Source organism: Pelodiscus sinensis, chromosome 10 (genome assembly GCF_052426305.1).
Source record: "Pelodiscus sinensis isolate ZL-2025 chromosome 10, ASM5242630v1, whole genome shotgun sequence".
Classification (NCBI taxonomy): Eukaryota; Metazoa; Chordata; order Testudines; family Trionychidae; genus Pelodiscus; species Pelodiscus sinensis.
Window position 1 is genome coordinate 56437348 of NC_143061.1, and position 21071 is coordinate 56458418.

General features: G+C 45.9%; 2 protein-coding genes, 1 long non-coding RNA gene and 1 pseudogene across 7 annotated transcripts in view; 1 reads left to right on the plus strand and 3 right to left on the minus strand.

Annotated features, from left to right (window-relative positions):
* SEPTIN2 (septin 2) overlaps positions 1-8077 on the minus strand; it is a 39574-nt gene extending 31497 nt beyond the window's left edge. The window contains exons 1-3 of one of the 5 annotated variants that reach the window (XM_075937157.2): positions 8057-8077; positions 5934-5963; positions 788-908 (exon numbers count right to left, since the gene is read on the minus strand). In XM_075937157.2, the coding sequence (XP_075793272.2) occupies positions 788-908; positions 5934-5942 (130 nt within the window). In that variant the 5' untranslated portion in view covers positions 5943-5963; positions 8057-8077. Of the gene's footprint in view, positions 1-787; positions 909-5933; positions 5964-6778; positions 7110-7521; positions 7668-8056 lie in introns of those variants that run through there. The other 4 variants (XM_075937155.2, XM_075937154.2, XM_075937156.2 and 1 more) reach the window with 4 other exon arrangements.
* Positions 917-3457, minus strand: LOC142818209 (E3 SUMO-protein ligase ZBED1-like; annotated as a pseudogene).
* The window catches only part of HDLBP (high density lipoprotein binding protein), a 72065-nt gene continuing 58719 nt past the window's right edge, over positions 7726-21071 (plus strand). Inside the window, exon 1 of the mRNA XM_075937152.2 lies at positions 7726-7866. The gene's annotated coding sequence lies outside the window, so the exon portion shown is untranslated. The remainder of the gene's footprint in view (positions 7867-21071) is intronic.
* On the minus strand, positions 15405-16514 carry LOC142830712 (uncharacterized). Its single transcript, XR_012906154.2, has 3 exons — positions 16296-16514; positions 15925-16011; positions 15405-15613 (listed from the first exon to the last, which is right to left on the minus strand). It is a non-coding gene; the product is annotated as an uncharacterized LOC142830712 (long non-coding RNA).

Here is a 21071-nt window from a genome sequence, read left to right on the forward strand (position 1 = left end):
GTACAACTCACTGACTGGCCACATGCCAAGTTCAAAATCCAGCCATTTTTGCATTATCTGAGCATAATAAATGCTTCAAATAAGAAAACAACATTTTTTCACATAACTAACTCCAAAAACAAATGAGCTTTTTGTGCTTAAGTGTGCTTAAAAAAAAGTCTTAAGTCCCAAAAGGACAAAACAAGAGCAAGTAATGAGCACAAAGGTGAGAAGGTATTCTCAATCTTACCTACAGCATTAGCTACCACACGCATTAATATGCTTGGAAGTAGTTCTACAACTTGTGGACCAGCTAGCTCACTGACACACTGAAGATGACAATTAAACTTACATATACTTGAAACTACACTACTATACAGGTCACAATTAATGGTCTAGGACTCTCTAGTCTGGCAGGACCATGGATGTTGCTCTACCAGAGAGGGAGCAGGGATAGGCTAGGAGTTTGGTGGCCAGCAGCAGGGGCTGGGGATTGCAGTTGCTAGCTGGGACTGGTGGCAGGGTCAAGAGAGTGGCCAGCAGCTAGTGAGCATGGACAGCAGCCGGGACTGAGGCCTCGTGGCTGGCAGCCCCCTTGAGAGCGTGAAGGCTGGCACCAGAAAGCCAAGATTGTCTTTTGCTAGTCCAGCAAACTCTCTTGTTCAGGACCAGTTAGGTCCTGAGGACGCTGAACCAGGAAGGTCAACCTGAATACACTTCTTTCATACAAGAAGTTAAGTTGCATTTAAATCTAATCCCGAGTTTTCTAAAATCTAATTACAAAATACTATAAAGTATGTTCTCTTACCAACCACCATGAGAGTGAACTCAAAGCCCTTTTTCACAGACTTCCGATGAACCTGATTGGGAAGGTTTGCAAACCCAACATAGCCAGGAGTTTCTGGATTGGTAAACTGGGCGGACGGTTGCTAAATGAAATAATCAGAAAATAACAGATGCTGTAAATTGAAACAACTCAGGACAGTTCTGAAGCTTGTAATTACTAATTTGAGACAGAGCTGGAAAATTTCAAGCCTTCAGTCTTTGTTGCTCATACTGGTCTCTACAGAGGAGACACTCAAGCTTGAGTCACCTTGATTTAAAGCAGAGGGGGCTGGCAGGAGTGTTCTCTGTAATGGCCCTTAGCTTTGGAATGTGCCCCCTGACCTGTGATCTGAAAGAATCCAAACCTGTGGTCTGCAACACACACTGCAAGGCCCCTTTCTCCACTAAGGCTTTAGGGAATGGAAGGGATTAATAATTTTCCCTTTGGTTATGGATTCACTGCTGATTTTATTTACATTATTTTTCTAAATAACCAACAAAGGTGCCTGTAATAAAATACAGAAATCCTTTTTTGTATATGTTGTTACCAGCACATTTACTCTGCATTGCTGGGGTTCTTCGCTCAATTACTTTTATTTTTACAAAAGGAAAACATACATGATTTAAATTAGAGTTGTCAAGTGATTAAAAAAATTATGATTAATCACACTGTTAATAATAAGAATACTATATTTAAATATTTGTGGATGTTTCCTACATCTTCAAATAAATTGATTTCACTATAACAGAATACAAAGTGTATAGTGTTCACTTTATATTTATTTTTATTACAAAACATTTACACTGTAAAAACACTTCAGTTCCTCACTGAAGTATTGTACAAATTCTATCATGCAAGCTGAACTTAGAAATGTAAAATTATGTAAACAAGAATAACTTCACGTAACAATAAAACAATGTAAAACTTTAGCCCCCCCCCCCCCAAATCTATTCAGTCCTACTTATTTTTCAGCCAATCACTAAGACAAACAAGCATGTTTATATTTGAGGGAGATAATGCTGCATGCTTCTTGTTTACGTCACATGATAGTGAAAACAGGTGTTCTCACATGGCACTGTTGTAGCTGGTGTAGCAAGTTATTTATGTGCCAGATGCCCCTTCATACTTCGACCACCATTCCAGAGGACATGCATCCATGCTGATGATGGGTTATGCTTGATAACGATCTGAATCAGATGCCACCAGCAGAAGTTTGATTTTGGTTTTTTTGGTGGTTCAGTTTCTCTAGTTTCTGCATCAGAGGATTGCTCTTTTAAGACTTCTGACAAAATGTTCCAAACCTCGTCCCCCTCTGATTTTGGCAGGCACTTCAGATTCTGAAAACTGGGGTCTAGTGCTGTAGCTATTTTTAGAAACCTCAGATTGGTACTTTCTTTGTGTTTTGTAAAATATGTTGTGAAAGTGTTCTTAAATCTAACATATGCTGGGTTATCATCATCAGAGACTGCCATAACTTGGAATATATGGCAGAATGCAGGTAGAACCATGGAGCAGGAAACATACAGTCGTCGTTTACCTCCCATTCCCTCAAGCAGTTCAATCACAAACCTGCAGGGTTTTTTTAGTTTTTGCAGTTTTTCAAACTCCTTATCTGTTGGCACTGATAGATGGTGCTTTTGAAGATTTAATGTGGACATGATAATGGTTTTCTTGCAAAGCAGGCATTGAATCATAGCCAATGTGGAATTCCATCTTGTTGAAATATCTTGTACCAGAGGTTCTTGTTTCTGCCCATTTGCAGCTTGTTGTATTCCTAGCTCTGTACTGTTAGCTGGACTGTGTTTGAAATGGCCCACAAGTTTTCTACATTTTGCTATCATGTTTTCAAAACCACCATCATTGAGTGCTACACTAATGGATCGCTGTAGACTGTGAGCAACAAATGTCACATGTTCAAAAGGCAAGCGACTGACCGCTGCTACCATATTACATGCACTGTCAACGCTAATTGTCACCTTTTCTTGAATATCCCATTCTTTGGCAATATCCTTGAAACATTCTGCACATGCTTCAGCATAATGTCTCTCTTCAGTATGAGTTACTGTTATAGCAAATGACTAGTGCCCATGTAGCATCAATCAGGTGTGCTGTGACACAAAGATAAGTATGATTGCTCATGGATGACCAGAGATCACCAGTCAAAGGAATAGCCAGTGCATTTATCAGAAGCTCCAACTCTGTAGTCTTCTGAGGAACAAATAAATGACCTATATGACAATGAGGAGGGCAAGATGTAGGACTCATTGGAAGATGCTATTTGAATAATCTCTCTTAGCCCCGTCACTTGCAATGTTGAGTGGTCTGCAGTCCATAGCTATCCACTTTGCAATAGCCTTGGTTAAGGTGTTGTATTTTGTTTGATCCATGAGCTGATACCGATCTTGAAATTCTCTAATTATACTGTGGAGGCTGGCTGGATTCGTTTGCTGGTGATGGATTATCTGTAGCACAAGATCCAGAGGCAAAAGCATGCTTAGCACGTAGGTGATACTGAAGACTTGAAGTGCTGCTATGGTATTGGAACTCAGCCTTGCAATAGTTACAGATAACAGTCCTTTTAGACAAAGAACTATCTGGAAGTATATTAAACTTCCCATTCAAAAGACCTGAACTGTTGCTGCTTTGCTACATTAATGTTGTCTGATATTTTATCCCTATAGATCGTGAAAACACAGCAAAACTGTGTCAATGTCTAGAATAATTTAATACATTCTTCTATATAATCAATATATTTATGTCCTATTCAAAAGAGTCTTTTATCTCAGTCCTAGGTGTGGGCAGCACAGCAGTAGAGGGGGGTAGACTCTGGCATGGGTAGTGCAGAGTTTTGGGGGGGGGGGCTCAGCCCCCAACTGCAGGGGGCAGAGGGCTCAGGGGTGGGGGTCAGCCCCCAAGCTCGGGGGAGGGTATCAGACTCCACCATGGGCAGTGCAGAGTTCGGGAGGGGGACTCAGCCCCAGAATCAAATGTAGAGGGAGGGTCAGTCCCAGTCCCAGGAGGCCAAGAGAGGGTGACTTGGGTGACCCCTGCAAGGGGGGGGGGAGGACAGCTTGGGCAAGCCCCCCAGGCTGTTTTATTTTAAAAATATGGTCACCTGGGAGGGGAGAGAGACGTGTTAGGATCTTTACTTCTTGTTTACATCTTCACTGGAGCTGGGACCAAGTCTTCAGGGTTTCCCCCCCCCCCCCCCTTTCTCACAGCTTCATTTTTCTGTGCGCCCTCTGGTGGCAGTTTGCATTACTGTGCCTTACCAGAGATGGTTTCCAGAGCAGCTCATGCTGGTTTCCTGCCCTCTGCGAAACTGCAATTAACACGCGTTCATTTTTTTAACACGTTAATTCTGCCCTGCGTTAATCGCAGGCATTAATGTGCGTTACTGACAGCCCTAATTTAAATTATTGTACTTGTCAAAAACAGGAAGAAAGAGCAAAATGCACAGCTCATCTGCCCCCCTTCATTCTCCAGCCAGAGTGAGGAATGCTGCAAACTGCACACTTTCTTCTCACTCCCTGATGAAAGGGAACAACCAGCAATGTTCTCATATGAATAGGGGGCGAGCTTGAGGGCCCCCTCCCCGCCATCCATGAAGGGCACCTGGGGAATTGGAGGCTCAGGGGTGGGGCAGTCCCAAACAGGGGACAAGACTGGTAATTCTGTCTCCTTTCTATATGGTTTTATGAGGAGTAATCCCATTCCAGGCACATCCCATTTTCCTGGTACAACTTTACAGCATCCTCTTATCATAACTTAAAGCAACGTATGTTGAATTTGACTATCCTAGTTTTTACCATTTAGGAGTTCTTGAACAAAAGAGACAGACTCTAATATATAGTAGATAAACAAATACATAGATGACTGGTTGCATGTGTACAATGTAAACCTAAAAAATATTTATATATCAAAGTTTTCACTGACAAATTATGTTGTGGCAGCTTTATTGTATAATTTTTATTTCCAGATTAAAATTATTGGCATGTTTTTCTTTCAAGAGTTTAAATGAAATTGAAAATGTATGGGATGCATATTCCCACTATTAAGGGAACACATGCAGAAACGCACTACAGATGATATGTTCACACTACCATAACAGTTAAACAATTTTGAAGATTTTACAAGACAATAGATTAACTGCCTTAAATGAAAGTTTTCACAACTAATGTAGTTATTCCAACTATCCTTCCACTAATTGTAGTACATTTTATTCAAGATTACCCTCAGCAGATTATAGTTCTATAACAATCATGCTAATTATTTTAAAAAAAATAGTGTGATAATTAATGCCATTTTAAAAGTGGTTGTGTGGATAGCACTTATGCATATGCTAAGTCAAAATGCAACTCTACATGTCTAGTCAGTTCTGACACACAAATAAAAGATATTAAAAGCTACCCGGGGCCTATTATTTGACAGAGTATATTAGAGATCCTATAACAAAGCAAGAAAATTGACTTAATATAGATGACTGTGCTAGCCTGAACTAGTCCGTGATCAGTCCATTTAAAATCAGAAGGAAAACTAGAGAAAACCTCAACCTTCATTTTCAATTTACAAGCAAAAGTATAGAAACATCCAACATTAAAGAATAGCAGGTTTGGCTGCTCCCCCCATGGGAAGGCACACAGCTTCTTACTCTGGAGCAGCTTATTTCCCCGTTGCCACCAGCCTGGCAGCAGCTGGTCCCTCTTTCTGTCTCTCCCTCTCTTGCTCTCCTCAGAGAAGGAGCAGCCTGTAATTGGACAGGTGTCCTCAGTTGACCTGAGGTAACCCCTTCTCAGGTTGTAGGAAAAATGGCTTTCAACATTCTAGGCCTAATATCAAAATATTGGCCTTTCAAGACCCTTTTGCAGCTGTCAGGCCTGTCTGTCACAATTGTTTCTCTTAATAACCACCACAGGGAAACAACTTGCACTAGCACAATGTTTTATATAATTTTATCTGTTACCAAATGGCTCAACGTTTATTTTCATTCATTTCTGAATTTGAAATATCCCACCCCACACTAAAAACTTTATATTTGTTGCATATGAAGGGTTACACAATATTCAAATCTTACATGATTAAAGCATAGCTTTTTATTAATAAGTGACAATGCAAATACTGTTCTTACCTTGGCCATCTTTATGGACAGTTAGCCACTCTGTGAACAAAATTTATTTTAGTTTATTACAAACAAGATAATATAAACAAAAAACACTTACTAAAACCACCACGGTATAATCAAGTTTCAATGGTTTCTTGACCACTGAAACATTTCTAATCTACATGTGTGTGTCACCCAGTTTCTGGAGCACCTCAAATTCTTTCCTGCCAAATACCAATGTTTTTCATCTTTTCCTTTGTTATGAAAATCCCACTCAACATTCAAAAACCAACAATGAATTCCTAATTCCAAATCTATTTACCTCACTGGAACCAAAGTTAAGCCAACAGTGAAAATTCCACTAACTATATGAAAAAAGTAATTAAATCTGGAAAAACTGTAAAGGCTACACCTTTTACAAAGGTAACTGAAACAAAACCTGAATAAAAGCTCCAACAGAAGCTGAACTAATAAAAGATATTAACTCACCTACTTTGTTTCTCTAAAATAAAACTATTATTAAAAATACATGCCCAAATTAGAGTTCACAGGAAGTTACTATTTCAGAACTCAAACATACAGTTTTCTCTCCTCCCCCACACTAAGTGCCTTGTAAAATAATCATTAAAGGAAGAGGTTTAACAGCTTACAAAATGTGATAAAGTACGCAAAATAAAAAAACCAGAACTATTACCTCCTCCTCTCTGACCATGGTATCTACAACCTAATCCTACTATTCAAAATGAAGCTAATCTTTTTGCCTCATACTTCTGCTAGCTCCTCTCCCATTTCTCCTTTAGCGCCTTTCATCCACAACAACTAACTTTTTTACCATAGTCACAAAAGGTCTCCATAATTTAGCACCGACCTACCAGGCGGACTCCCACCTTCACTTCACTGATGCCAGTCTTACTCTCCTCTCTGCTTATTGTCTGAGCACTTACACCCCTTCTTCCCTAGCACCCCTTTCCAATAACAGCTGCCACGCCTCGTCCTCCTTCCGAGCCCTCAAGCCGCACGGGCTGCGGGAGCTCAGCCAGGCAGCAGCAGGAAGCGCCGCCTCTCTCCTGCTCCCCGTGTGGGGAGACGGACTTGGGAGAGACCCGGGCACGCGCCGCCAGCGGCCCCTCCCCTCGGGAACGGCTCCCCCCACCCGTGGGATACAAGCCGTGCTGGGGGGCGCTCCCCGCCTGCATGCCAGTGAGGGGAGCGCGCGGGCGGGGTCAAAGGGCGCGAGGCTCCTGGGAACAAGGGGCCGGGCAGGGGGAATATTTGCATATTCAGTACTCGCATAGGAAACATGCAAATGGCGGTCACCGCCCCCCCGACGGGCTGCTGGCCGGGCAGAGCCTCAGCCGCACTGGCCGCTCGGGCGGGCCCGTCCCCCCGGGGGCGCGGGCGCCTGAGGTACACGCGGCTCCCCGGGAGCCGGCTGCCGCCCCGCTCGGCTCCTCCGGCCCGCCGCGGGGACCCCTCCCGCCGGCGACAGCTGCGTCCGGGGGGCGCGTCCCGCCGGCTGGGGGAGGGGACCGCCGCCGGCCGCACGCAGGGAGGGGGCGAGCGCCCGCGCGACAGGGAGCCGGGAACGGCTGCTCGGGCCCCGCGCGCCTCTCACCCAGCGGGCCGGGCCCTGCAGCTCGCGCACTCACAACGAGGCTCTCCGCTCAGGCGCGCGCTGCCTCCCCTCAGCCACCTTGGCGCGCGCTTCCGCAGGCCCCTCCCCAAGGGCGGAGCCGGAGAGCGAGCGAGCGCGCCCGCCTCGGGAGCCCTAAAGGCGCATGCGCCTAACTGACTGCAAGTACGCACGCGCCGTTCCTGTGGCGATTTGACAGGACAAGGGTGCGCGGGGGAGGGGCCACCCTTATGCTGGCAGGTCACGCACATCCCTCTCCTTTACCAAGATGGCGGCTGGCCCCTCGGTCTCGTACCCAGCATAGGCTTCGCTGTGGGCCTGTTCGAGGTAACGCCGCGCGCCGCTCCCGCCAGCTGTGGCAGCGCGGTAGAATGGGGGGTGAGGGACGCAGCAGGTAGGGGGGCCGGGCAGCCCACCCCGACCCCTGCCCGCGGCGCTGGGAGGACCGTCCGGCCTCCAACAAGCGACGGCAGCAGAGAGACGGGCTCGGAGCCCGCCCTGTCTAGCCAGCGCTCACCTGCGCTCTATGGTCGGCTCCCTCGCTATTGGTGCAGGCGGGCCACGTGCTCAGGGGACGCGCCCTGGGCGCCCGTTACCATGGCGCGCGGCGGAGGGAAAGGCCGGTGGCCGCGGGGTGTCCCGGCGAGCCCCGCGCTGGGGCGGGGGCAGGGCGGACGCCGCCGGGGCCTGTCCCGCGAGGCGCGTGCGAAGGGCCGTTCGCCGCGGCCCCGCCTTGCGAGCGGCCATTTGTCCGGCTCGCGAGGGAGCCCCGCCCTCGCAGCGGAGCAGCGCTCGGGCTCTTCACACGGGAATAGCGGAACTTGTGCCGCTCGCTGTTGTTAAACCGGGGTCCTGAAACTGCCCAGAGTGGGCCATGGACTCAGCAGCGCCCGAGCCAGCTCCCTGGCTCCGGGGAACGAGGCCCCGCACCGTTCTGCTCAAACAGCAAACAAGGTCACGTCGGCTAATGCCTTGAGCAGTGTTGACATCTGTCCCCTCAGCACGGGCAAGACCTGGGGTATGTCCAGAGATATGCATAGCCCTGTAGCCAGAGCTTAAAACATTCACAAGGATTCTCCAAGGATTGATGCTATGAGAGACTCCTAGTGTGTGATGCTGTACAGTTAGGTTGGGTTGTGTGGGTTTTATTACTTATGTTTTAGTAAGTTGGGTTGGAGAGTGCATTATATGTGAAAGCAAATATAGAATCAAATGAAGTAAAAATCTTAAATGAGCTAAACTCTATGGATAGTAATTCCATGCTCTAATAATAAGAATGTAGCATTTTGGATGTATTGCTGACCATGAAATACTCAGGGAGGTTAGAGAAGCTAGTAGAATAAAAAAGTAGTAATGAGAGATTTTAACTATCCCTACAATTACTGGATACATTTCTTCTCTAGGCAGAGGCGCAGAATGGGACGGAGTGGCAGTTAGAAGCCGACACATGGGTTAGTGGAGCCATCTGTCCCCCACTGCCTCTGATACAGAGGCAGGAGGGGTGGGGTATCTGTGAGCTGGTATTCTGGCTCCTGCGGAGCTGCCTCTCTCTCCCCCTGTCCCATCCCCCTCCCTCCCAAAGGGACAGCAGCATGGGGGAGGGAGACAGGCAGGAGCCGATGCTCTCGGGGAGCCTGCTTAAAAGTGGGCTCCCCACAAGCACCAGCTTCCGCTTGCTTCCTTGTGTGAAAACATGTAACCTCTGTATATTTCAGCAGTTACACATTAACAAAATTAAATGCATTTTAACATCTGTGGCCTCAGGATCAGATGCAAAAATAAAGTTTCTTGACACCTTAAATGACTATTTCTTGGAGCAGCTAGTCTTAGGGGTTGGTGCTATGGCTGGTTTTGTTCAACATCTTCATTCATGATCTGGATGATTGGATGGATTGCACCCTCAGCAAGTTCATGGATGACACTGAGCTGTGAGGAGGGGAGGTAGATAATGTTGGATGGTAGCGATAAGCTTCAGAGTAACCCAGACAAATTGGAGGATTGGGCCAAAAGAAATCTGAGGAGGTTTAACAAGGACAAGTACAGAGTCCTATTCTTGGGATGGAACAATCCCAAGCACTGCTACAGGCTGGGGACCGACTGGCTAAGCAGCAGTTCTGCAGAAAAACACCTGGGGGTTATAGTGGACAAGAAACTGGATATGAGTCAAAAGTGTATCCTTGTTAAGGAGGCTATTGGCATACTAGGCTGTATTAATATGGGCACTGCCAGCAAATCCAGAGAAGTGATTATTCCCCTCTATTTGGCACTGCTGATGGCACATTGGGAAGTACTGCATCCAATTTTAGCGCACTCCCAGCTCTGAAAAAATGTGGACTAAGTCCGGTGGAGGGCAATGGAACTGATTAGAGGTCTGGGACACATAACTTATGAGGCAAAATGCAGGACAATGTAGCACTTTAAAGACTAACAAGATGGTTTATTAGATGATGAGCTTTCGTGGGCCAGACCCACTTCCTCAGATCAAATAGTGGAAGAAAATAGTCACAACCATATATACGAAAGGATACAATTTAAAAAAATGAACACATATGAAAAGGACAAATCACATTTCAGAACAGGAGGGAAATGCAGGGGAGGGGAGGAAGGAAGGTAAGTGTCTGTGAATTTATGATATTAGAGGTGGGGAGAGTGGGATGTCTGTGAGCTAATGCTATTAGAGGTGATAATTGGGGAAGCTATCTTAGTAATGGGTAAGATAGTTTGAGTGTTTGTTCATTCCTTCCCGGAGAGTGTCGAATTTTAACATGAATGACAGTTCAGAGGATTCCCTTTCAAGTGAGGATGTAAAAGGTCTTTGTAGCAGAATGCAGGTGGTTAAGTCATTGAGAGAGTGTCCTTTCTGGTTAAAATGGCAAGAAACTGTTTTTTCTTTGTGATCTTGTCTGATATCCCCCCCCTGCATTCCCCTCCTGTTCTGAAATGTGATTTGTCCTTTTCATATGTGTTCATTTTTTTTAATTGTATCCTTTGGTATATATGGTTGAGACAATTTTCTTCCACTATTTGATCTGAGGAAGTGGGTCTGGCCCACGAAAGCTCATCATCTAATAAACCATCTTGTTAGTCTTTAGAGTGCTACATTGTCCTGCATTTTGCTTCAGCTACCCCAGACTAACACGGCTACATTTCTATCACTATAACTTATGAGGAGAGCTGAAGGAACTGGGCTTATTTAGACTACAGAAGAGAAGAGTGAGGGGGGGATTTTGATAGCAGCCTTCAACTACCTGAAGGGGGGTTCCAAAGAAGATGGAGAGAGGCTGTTCTCAGTGATGTCAGATGACAGAATGAGGAGCAATGGGTCTCAAGCTCAGTGAGGAGGGAGAAACAGTAACAGGAAACTTGGAAATTGCAGAGATGTTTAATGACTTCTTTGTTTTGGTCTTCACCGAGAAGTTTGATGAAGGAATGCCTAACATAGTGAATGCTAGTGGGAAGGGAGTAGGTTTAGAAGATAAAATAAAAAAAGAATAAGTTAAAAATCTCTTAGAAAAGTTAGATGCCTGCACGTCATCAGGGCCTGATGAAATGCATCCTAGAATACTCAAGGAGCTGATAGAGGAGATATCTGAGCTTCAAACTATCATCTTTGGAAAATCATGGGAGACAGGAGAGATTCCAGAAGATTAGAAAAGAGCAAATATAGTGCCTATCTATAAAAAAGGAAATAAGAACAACCCAGGAAACTACAGACCAGTCAGTTTAACTTCTGTGCCAGGGAAGATAATGGAGCAAGTAATTAAGGAAATCATCTACAAACACTTCGAAGGTGGTAAGGTGATAGGGAACAGCCAGCATGGATTTGTAAAGAACAAAAACATGTCAAACCAATCTGATAGTTTTCTTTGATAGGATAATGAGTCTTGTGGATAAGGGAGAAGCGGTGGATGTGGTAGACCTAGACTTTAGTAAGGCATTTAATACGGTCTCACATGATATTCTTATCAATAAACTGGGCTACTATAAGGTGGGTGCATAACTGGCTGGATAACTACTCAGAGAGTAGTTATTAATGGTTCACAATCCTGCTGGAAAGGTATAACAAGTGGGGTTCTGCAGGGGTCTGTTTTGGGACCGGCTCTGTTCAATATCTTCATCAATGATTTAGATATTGGCATAGAAAGTACGCTTATTAAGTTTGCAGATGATACCAAGCTGGGAGGAGTTGCTGTGGAGGATAGGGTCATAATTGATCATAAATGATCTGGACTAATTGGAGAAATGGTCTGAGGTAAGCAGGATTCAAAGTGCTCCACTTAGGAAGGAACAATCAGTTTCACACATACAGAATGGGAAGCGACTGTCTAGGAAGGAGTACGACAGAAAGGGATCTAGGTTATAGTGGACCACAAGCTGAAAGAGTCAGCAGTGTGATGCTGTTACAAAAAAAGCAAACATGATTCTGGGATGCATTAACAGGTGTGTTGTGAGCAAGACATGAGAAGTCATTCTTCAGCTCTACTCTGCCCTGGTAAGGCCTCAGTTGGAGTATTGCGTCCAGTTCTGGGCACCGCATTTCAAGAAATATGTGGAGAAATTGGAGAGGATCCAGAGAAGAGCAACAAGAATGATTAAAGGTCTAGAGAACATGACCTATGAAGGAAGGCTGAAAGAATTGGGCTTGTTTAGTTTAGAAAAGGGAAGATTGAGGGGGGACATGATAGCAGTTTTCAGGTATCTAAAAGGGTGTCATAAGGAGGAGGGAGAGAACTTGTTCATCTTGGCCTCTGAGGATAGACTGTAGGGTAAACTGAGGCAGCCCTAAATGTGCTAGTAGGCCTCTAAACAGCATAACTCCATTCTAGGATTAAGGCCTGGGAACACCACAGTCAGGATAAGAACTGCGGACAGTAAAAGACCCTGGGCACCATAGCAACCATGTTCTAAAACACTCGGACTGGGGCTCAGTTGGCAACGTAACACATTTTGCTTAAGATAACATTCATAACATTTGCTTAAACTGTCTAAAAGGGTGTCATAAGGAGGAGGGAGAAAACTTGTTCATCTTGGCCTCTGAGGATAGACCAAGAAGCAATGGGCTTAAACTGCAGCAAGGGAGATTTAGGTTGGACATTAGGAAAAAGTTCCTAACTGTCAAGGTGGTTAAACACTGGAATAAATTGCCCAGGGAGGTGGTGGAATCTCCATCTCTGGAGATATTTAAGAGTAGGTTAGATAAATGTCTATCAGGGATGGTCTAGACAGTACTTGGTCCTGCCATGAGGGCAGGGGACTGGACTCGATGACCTCTCAAGGTCCCTTTCAGTCCTAGTATTCTATGATTCTGTAAGTTGCAGTGGGGAAAGTCCAGGTTGGCTTTTAGAAAAAAACTATTTCACTATGAGGGGAATGAAGCACTGGAATGGGTTACCTAGGGAGGTGATGGAATTTCCATCCCTAGAGGCTTTTATGGCCAGGCTTGGTAAAGCCCTGGCTTGAACGATTGAGTTGTGGTTGGTCTGGACGTTGGATTAGGTGACCTCCTGAGGTTTCTTCCAACCCTAATATTCTATGATTCTGTGAAATGGACCCCGTTTTTCACTCCCCAGATTTGTGCTAGGAGATAGCAGAGATAACACACTTAGCATCCAGAAGAAAATGTACAAGCTGAGGGATCCTAGTTTTCTCATGCTACATATTTACCACGTGTAGGGGAATTTGGGAAACAAGAAACACTGCGAGGATGAATGAACAAAGAACATCAATTTACCAGCAAAGCAGGATTGGATGCAAAACTCATTTGGAAGAATGAATAAACCCAGAGATTAAGAAAGTGGAAAGAAGTGGTGGATGTTGATATCTGTGATATCAGCCCCATACTCATTTCTTAGGAAACTGTTGCTTAAAAATGCAAGTAGTCATCTATACTTTGGAACACACCTTTCTGCTAATTATTGGCTGGATATGACTTTTCTGCAGTGTTGGCTTAACAGAAAGAAGAACAGTACTGTGACTCCATTAAGAAGGTCTCTTCAAGATGAACAGCTAAAACAGTATCTATTAAAGGGGAAATTATAATCTGCAGAAAACAAGAATTGTGGGAAGATTTGAATAATAAGAGCTTCAATTCTTCTTCGAGTGCCTGTTTATGTCAATTCATGGTGCCCAATATAGAGCCCTGCCAACCCACCACCGCTTCAGTCCCCAGCAATGGTAGGCTGGAACTTCTCATAGCCCTTGGTTTAGCAAACTCATTCTACTTCAGTTGTTTATATTCTACCTGTACATAGTTACTCCTAGTTCGTATAGTTGTCAGGGGGGATCCCCTTCTTTTTTCCCCTCTGAGTCCCCAGATCTGTGGCATGCTGCGATTCCCAGGGTTCAAAAACTGCGTGGTTTGCAACGAAGTGCATGCCAAAGAACAATCCTCACTCAGCACCATCTTCAGTGGCCTCTGCCACGTTTGTTCTGCTGTTGAGCAGCATACTTTGTCACCCACCCACACACCAGCTCCGGCACTGGCAGCGATTTTGGTGTTGATACTTACTTCAGCACCCACAGCGACTTCAGCACCAGTGACTTCCTTGCCTCCCATGGGATTGTCACCACCAACCTCAGTGCCAACGATAGTGCAGGCATTGGCTCTGCCACCACAGCAAGTTCAACACCAGTCCCTCCCACAGCTCTCATGGGGTACCCAGTGCCTACGCTAGCACCGATCTCCTCACTTACACCCTTGGCACTGACCGGCATATCATCGGCACCACGCCTGGTCCGAGACCCTCAGCTGCACTGGGACCCATCAGGAGCAGACTGCAGGGAACACTTTCCCTGTTTTATTGACTTCCTCCTCCTTGTCTCCTGACAAGGCATTGAGTGTAGCATCTGCGCTTGAGGACAAGAGGGTGTTGCAGCAATTGTGGAGTGTGGCTTAGGGTCTGGGCATTAAGGCTGAGGAGATAACTGAGGAGGCTGTGCCAGTGGTGAATATTCTTGCCCCTTCAGGTCCCTCCTCCATTGCCATGCCACTTACTAAAATCATTGTGGACAACACTTAAAACCCCGTGGCAAACTCAAGCCTCCCCTCCACTCGCTGCCAAATGCAGAGAGAGACATTATGAACATTTGTACTCCCACCCACCTCCTGATTCCCTTGTTGTGGACGCAGCTAATCGGGGTCCTCCCCCAAAAAACGGGGAGGGTAAGCGACTAATTTGGAGTAAAAGTCTATTTGACAGGGGACCTACAGCTCTGGTTTTCTTACCAGCAGGCTGCTGTTAGCAGGTACTCCTATAACACCTCTGCAGCATTGCAAAGTTTACAGAGCTGCTCCCTTAAAACTCCTGTGTGGAATTTTTGGCTGTGGTCGAGGAAAGGAAGCTAATCTCTTGAGCTTCCCTACAGGCTGCCTTGGAAGGTGCTGCTGCCGCCACTGGGGTCATGGCTACAGGTGTAGCCATAAGGAGGGGCTCCTAGTTCTAGATCTCCGGTCATATCCATGAAGTCCAGCAAACCATACAAGACCTCCCCTTTTAGGGTGTGACTCTGTTCTCAGAAAAAAAAAACTGATAAGAGGCTACATGGCCTCAAGGATTCAAGAGCCACCGTCAAGTCCTGGGGCCCGCACACCCCAATTATGCAGTGGAGGCATTTCAGGCTTCAACCTCTTCCATGGTTCTTCTAATGGAACTGACAGGACAGCTCCTGGAGGAGAATCAGGAGCAGCAGGAATAGCTACACCTGTCCTTTGGCCAGGGCTCCAGCCAGTCTAAACCACCTTTGGGCCCTACGCAGGCCGTTTGAAGGTGTAGTCAATGACAGCATACCAGCTCACCACCTTACCTTCGCCTCCAGACTCTCCCCTTTCTACTGGACATGATCCCATATCACCTTGGGCTGCTGGGTGCTTTGCAAAGTAGAGAGGGGATATTTCAGTCAGTTCTGTGCCCTCCTAACCCCCTTCTCCATCCAGATGAACCAGTCTCTTCTAGCGCTAAGGGCAATAAAGGAGATTCCTCAGGAATACAGGAGCATGGAGGTTTACTCCTGGTACTTTCTAATACATCACAGCGTTTCTTCACAAACACCAGGTGGTCTCAGGCTCATTTTGGATCTGTGAGAATTCAAAAAGTTTGTAAGGAGTCTCAAGTTCTACATGTCTGTATGGCTTCTCTTACCCCCGCTCTGGCTCCAGCACACTGGTATGCTGCCCTTGCCTTGAAGGATGCTTATTTCCATATTGCCCCCTCCCCAAGAAGTATCTCGGGTTGTGGTAAATGGGATCCACTACCAGTTTACAGTCCTCCCATTTGGCCTCTCAGCAGCACCTCGAGTCTTCACCAAGTGAATGGCAGTCATTGCTGTGGTTCTACGCAAACACCAAGTACAGGTTTCTACAGGTATGTTAGGAACAGGTTCCTGTACCTCTGACTGGCTAATCAAGGGCTGCTCCAGGTCGCAGATAGAGCCCAGCTCGGATTCATCAGCGTCACGTTCGACAACCTGAGGCCCCTAGTAAACAAAGCAAAATCCACTCTGTCCCTAGTTCAGAGTTTATAAACCCAAGCCAGGGCATTCCTGCCAGAGACAAAGTTTCAGACCGTAACATACAGTGCAAGGCCTCTCGCAGTTTCCGACCACCAGAGTAAGAAACTCCTGAGTCTTCTAGGACACCGGGCTGCTTGCACCTACGTGGTCCAGCACGCTAGACTCAAGCTCTGACTGCTCAAGTCCTGGTAACCATCTGTGCATTGACTAGCCCAAGACAAACTGGACAGGGTTGTAACCCTTCTCACCTGGGGTCTAGATTCCTTCCTTTGGAGGCTAAAACCCTTAGGAGGTATGTGCAGGGGTCCCTTTCATCAGTCCATCTCTCGCTAGTGACAGACACTTCAGACTTGGGCTGGCGTCTCTGGTCTCAAGCCAAACTGGCTCTCCACATCAATGTCAAGGAGCTGAAAGCAGAGCGGCTAGCATGCCAGACCTTCTGTGCAGATTTAACAGGACAACTTGTTTCAGTCTTGATGGACAATACAACAGCAATGTTCTATATCAACCAATAGGAGGTTATACGCTCCTCTCCCCCCGTGTCACAAAGTCCTCAAACTGGAACTTCTGTGTAGAACATCCAGGACACCTGCAAGTGTTGTACTTTCTTGGGGATTAGAATGAACTAGCAGACTGCTTCACCAGATCATTCCAGACATTGCCGTTTTAATCTTCCAGAGGTGTGGCTTTCCCCCAAAATGGACCTATTCACTGCATGACAACAAGAAGTGCTAGCAGTTTTGCTCCTTCCAGGATCACAGCTTGGGCTGCACAGCAAACACATTCCTCATTCAGTGGGGAGGTCCCCTTCTATATGCCTTTCTGTCCATACTGCTCATTAATCCGGTGCTCCTCAAGATCCAGAGGGAACAAGCTCAGGTCATGGTAAAGGGCCAGGCTGACCCTGTCAGCACTGGTACCCATTTCTACATGTCTTTAGATGCACCAATCCCCCTACCCCTCCTCCTGGGTCTTCTGATGCACGATAAAGGTGGTTTTCAGTATCTGAACCTCAACTTCCTTCACTCATGGCATGGAAGCTCCATGGTTGAACTTGGGGGAGCTGTCCTGTTCTGGTTAGACGGGTCCTCCTTGGCAGTGAGAAGCCATCTACAGAGTCACCACCTTGCCAAGTGGAAGAGATTTTCAATCTGGTCTGCACAGAACCATTCATCTCTAATACTGGCCTCTGTGCTGCTCATCCTGGACTACTGCCTTAAACAACAGGGACTCTTGTTATCATCTGTAAGACTGTCTTAGCTAAGGGCCCTAGCATTGGAGCCCCCTACACCATGTTCTGCAAGGACAAGTTCCAGGTCAGGCCGCACATAGCAGTCCTTCCAAAGGTTGCGTCACATCAACTAAGACACATTTCTTCCAATTTTTTACCCTAAGCTACATTCCAATGCCAGGAAGCAGAGACTCCATTCTCTTGACGACTGCAGAGCACTAGCCTTCTACATCAGGAGAACGAAGCCTTTCAAGAAATTGGTCCAGTGATTAATGGGAGTTAGACAGAATGAAGAGTCAGCCTTTGTCATCGCAATGCATCTTGTCATGGATAGCAACCTGCATTTTGGGAGTGCTACAAGATAGGAGTTCCCGCATTTCCACTCTCAGCGAATTCTACAAGGTGCAAGCTTCATCCACAGCATTCCTCACTCAGGTTCCCACTTGGGAAATTTGCAGAGTGGCAAAATGGTCTTCCATCCATACACTAGCAGTTCTTTTATACCAGTGTTGCTCAACCTTCTTTTATAAAGTACCCCCTTAAAAAAAAATAATACCCCCAGTACCCAGAGTTTTAAGACACACATTTTTTTTCTTCTACCATTGCAACATGTTTGTTTAAACAACTTAATCGTAGCCGGACGGGTGATGAAATTTTTGGATGTAAAAAGTACAGAAATAATAAAGCGCTGTAAAACTTAAAACAAAAATTCAGTGTTCTCCAAATTTCAGTTGCATTGACGTACCCCCAGACTTTTCTCGAGTACCCCTAAGGGTGTTCGTACCACTGGGTCAGAAACACTTCTCTATACTATTACCCAGCAAGCCAGAGAATGCGGCTTTCAGACAAAAAGCAGTGCTCCAATCAGTAATGGGCTCTGACCCCACCTCCTAACCTTGGACTTGTGAGTCACCTGACTGAAATCAACATGAACAAGCACTTGAAGAAGAAAAAACAGTAACTCCCCTTCTTGTAAGAGTTGTTCTTCGAGACGTGGTGTCCATGTCCATTCCAGTACCCACTCTGCTTTCCCTCTGGCCGAGTAGCCGGCAAGAAAGAACTCCAGGGGTGGTGGGTTGTCAGGGCTCCTATATTGGGCACCCCAAAGGTGAGACTCCACGGGGTGCCCAGAATGACCTTATGGATGCTGCTATGGGAAGCCGTTTCCAACCACCATGCATGTGTGAACGCACAGACCTGATTGGAATGCACATACACAGCATATCCCAAAGAACAACCGTTACAAGAAGGTGAGTAGCTGTTTTTCTTCTTGAATTCCTATGACTTTTCCCCCTTCTCTTACCCTCTGCCATTACTTCTATCCAGAAGAAACTTAAATCTAGATTTTATGTGATTCATTCCCTGAAAGCTGCTTCTCCCATTCTAGACTCAATCAGCTCTTAAGTTATATTGCTTCACTATACATTTTCACAAGTGACTGCTTCCTTTTGTTGTCCCTTATGTTTGACAAGCATTTCCCTTGAACGCAGACCAGAATCCTGGAGTTTTCCTTATCTTTGGCAAACTTTTTCCATATATCCATGATTCATAAGTTTACCTATTAACACTTCTTGAATATTGCTAGAAAATACTACTTGGATCATGCCTGTGCTGAAATCTTTGCTTGTATTTAATCACATTCCATTTTAACCATTGCACTTTCTGCTTTAGCCTTCCCAAATCCTTGGTGTGTAAATCCAGCTAATATAAAACAGCAGCCAGATTTCTCTCTTGCATTAAATGGCAGGGGACAGCCTCTTCTGCTTTCTTTTGTTTTGCAAATCTACTACGTATTTGAGAAAGTTTGTTTGTATGTGAGGTAGGGAGTTTGTCTGTCTTTCTGTTTGTTCAAGAACTCTGCCTAAACAGTAAGAGCTAGCACGACCAAATTCAGTCTGCAGCTTCCTCTTACCGTAACTAAAAGCAAGACCAGGGTTTGGCTGTACCAGGACAATGGGATGTGCCTGGAATGGGATTGCTTCCCATAAAACCATACAGAAAAGAGACAATCACCAGGCAGATGAAAGGGGCTGGCTGGGGGCATCTCCTCCCAATCTGTTACTTCCCCAGCCCTGTGCTTCTCACCCTTAGGCAGTGGGGGTGGTGGAAGCTCCCCACCTCGAATCATGAAGGCACATTGCTGGCTGTTCCTCTTTGACAGGAAGCAAGGAAAAAGTGTAGTTTGCACCATTCCTCACTCTGGCTAGAGAGCACAGGGGACAGATGGATCTGGACCTGCCCCAGCTGAGCTCACTGGAGCAGCAGAAATGGAGAGGCACTTCTCACCTGGCCCCAAGCTTCTGTGGTGAGAGAGGGCTAGGGTAACTTACAAAGTGCTGTACAACCTGTAATGTAATCCCAATATGTGAGGTACATAAGGATTATCTTCTCCCTTTTTATAGAGGGGAAACTGAGACAGAAGTTGAGCCTTTCCCAAGCAGAATTGGAAATGGAGTTCATGTCTCCTGAGTCTGCCTTTGTGTTAACCACTTGCATGGTTTCATGGGACCTGTGCACTCTCTGTTGCGTATGGTCCCTGGCAGGAAGCCCTTCTTGGGAGTCACTTTCTCAGGAGCTAAGCATTGGTCTCCACTGTCTCCTCTTTGAGCCGTTAGCACACCCAGCTGTCTCCATGAACCTCCGCAGGGAGTCCACTCAGGAGCCCCAGCACTTCCACAAGAGGGAGCAATGCTACCCCTATCTCTAGACTGCAATGACTGTCAGCCTGCGTAAAACAGAAGGGTTTACTGTACATCTGGGCATAACACAAAAAGTTCTCAGGGCCTAGAAAGTCCCAGTAGTGTCCAGCCTTCAGGTGGCTCAGGCTGCCTTTTGTGTTCCCAGTCCAGAAAACCTCTCTTTCCAGACAACCATCCTATATATATCACCTTCCCAACAGCCCCTCCTCTGTCTTCATTCCTGGGGAAAACAGATCATCTGGGCCCTCTCTCTTCCATCCTTTGTTCCCACTGGCTAGAGGCGGCTGGCTCCCAAGATGGGATGGGATTCCAGATCAGTGGCTGGTAAATTCCAGTGTTCTGGCTGTTGCCCTAGGTCCAGGCTGCTATGCGAGGTCACACCTGAACCTCTACAACAAGCAACACCCTCTCCTACCACCTTCTTAAATACGCGCAGAAGGGAAACTGGCATACGCAGTATTAATGCAAAACTTAAGACAATCCCCCACATCATCTCACCACTAGGCAATGCTTCCTCTTGTTTTACCATTGGTAAATGATGACCAACTACTCCCCAACTTGCGTGAGTTCCTCTTTCTGCAAGTTGAGGAATAGGTGGTTATGGTGTATCTAAGCTCTTGTCTATCCTGCTCACTGTAGAACTCTTTCCAAAGCAATAAGTTAGTCATTCTTCAAACCTATTTTGCTTAGCCTTTTCTGTGATACTATAAGGACAGGGTGCATTGCTTATAAACTGATAGTTACATCACTTCACTGTCAAAGTGCCCAGAAAGTAAAGTAAGAGAAACAAAGTCAGGTTAAACAATATCACAAATCCACCCTGATCTCAGACTCTGGTCCGCTTTCTTACTATGGCAAAGAGCTTCTTTATAAAGGTACTTGGCTAGAATCTGGCTATTTGTTCCTAATTAGGCCCTGATATGGGACTGGGTGCTTCTCCTTTCAACAGGTACACCATTTAGGGATACAAACCTGCCTGTACACTCGAGTGTACAATTTACAACTGAAGACAGTGGGGTTGCATAGGGCCAAATTCTGCCCAATAAAAGCTTTAATACTGGTGATGCATGAATCAGAAGGAACACAGCTTAAGG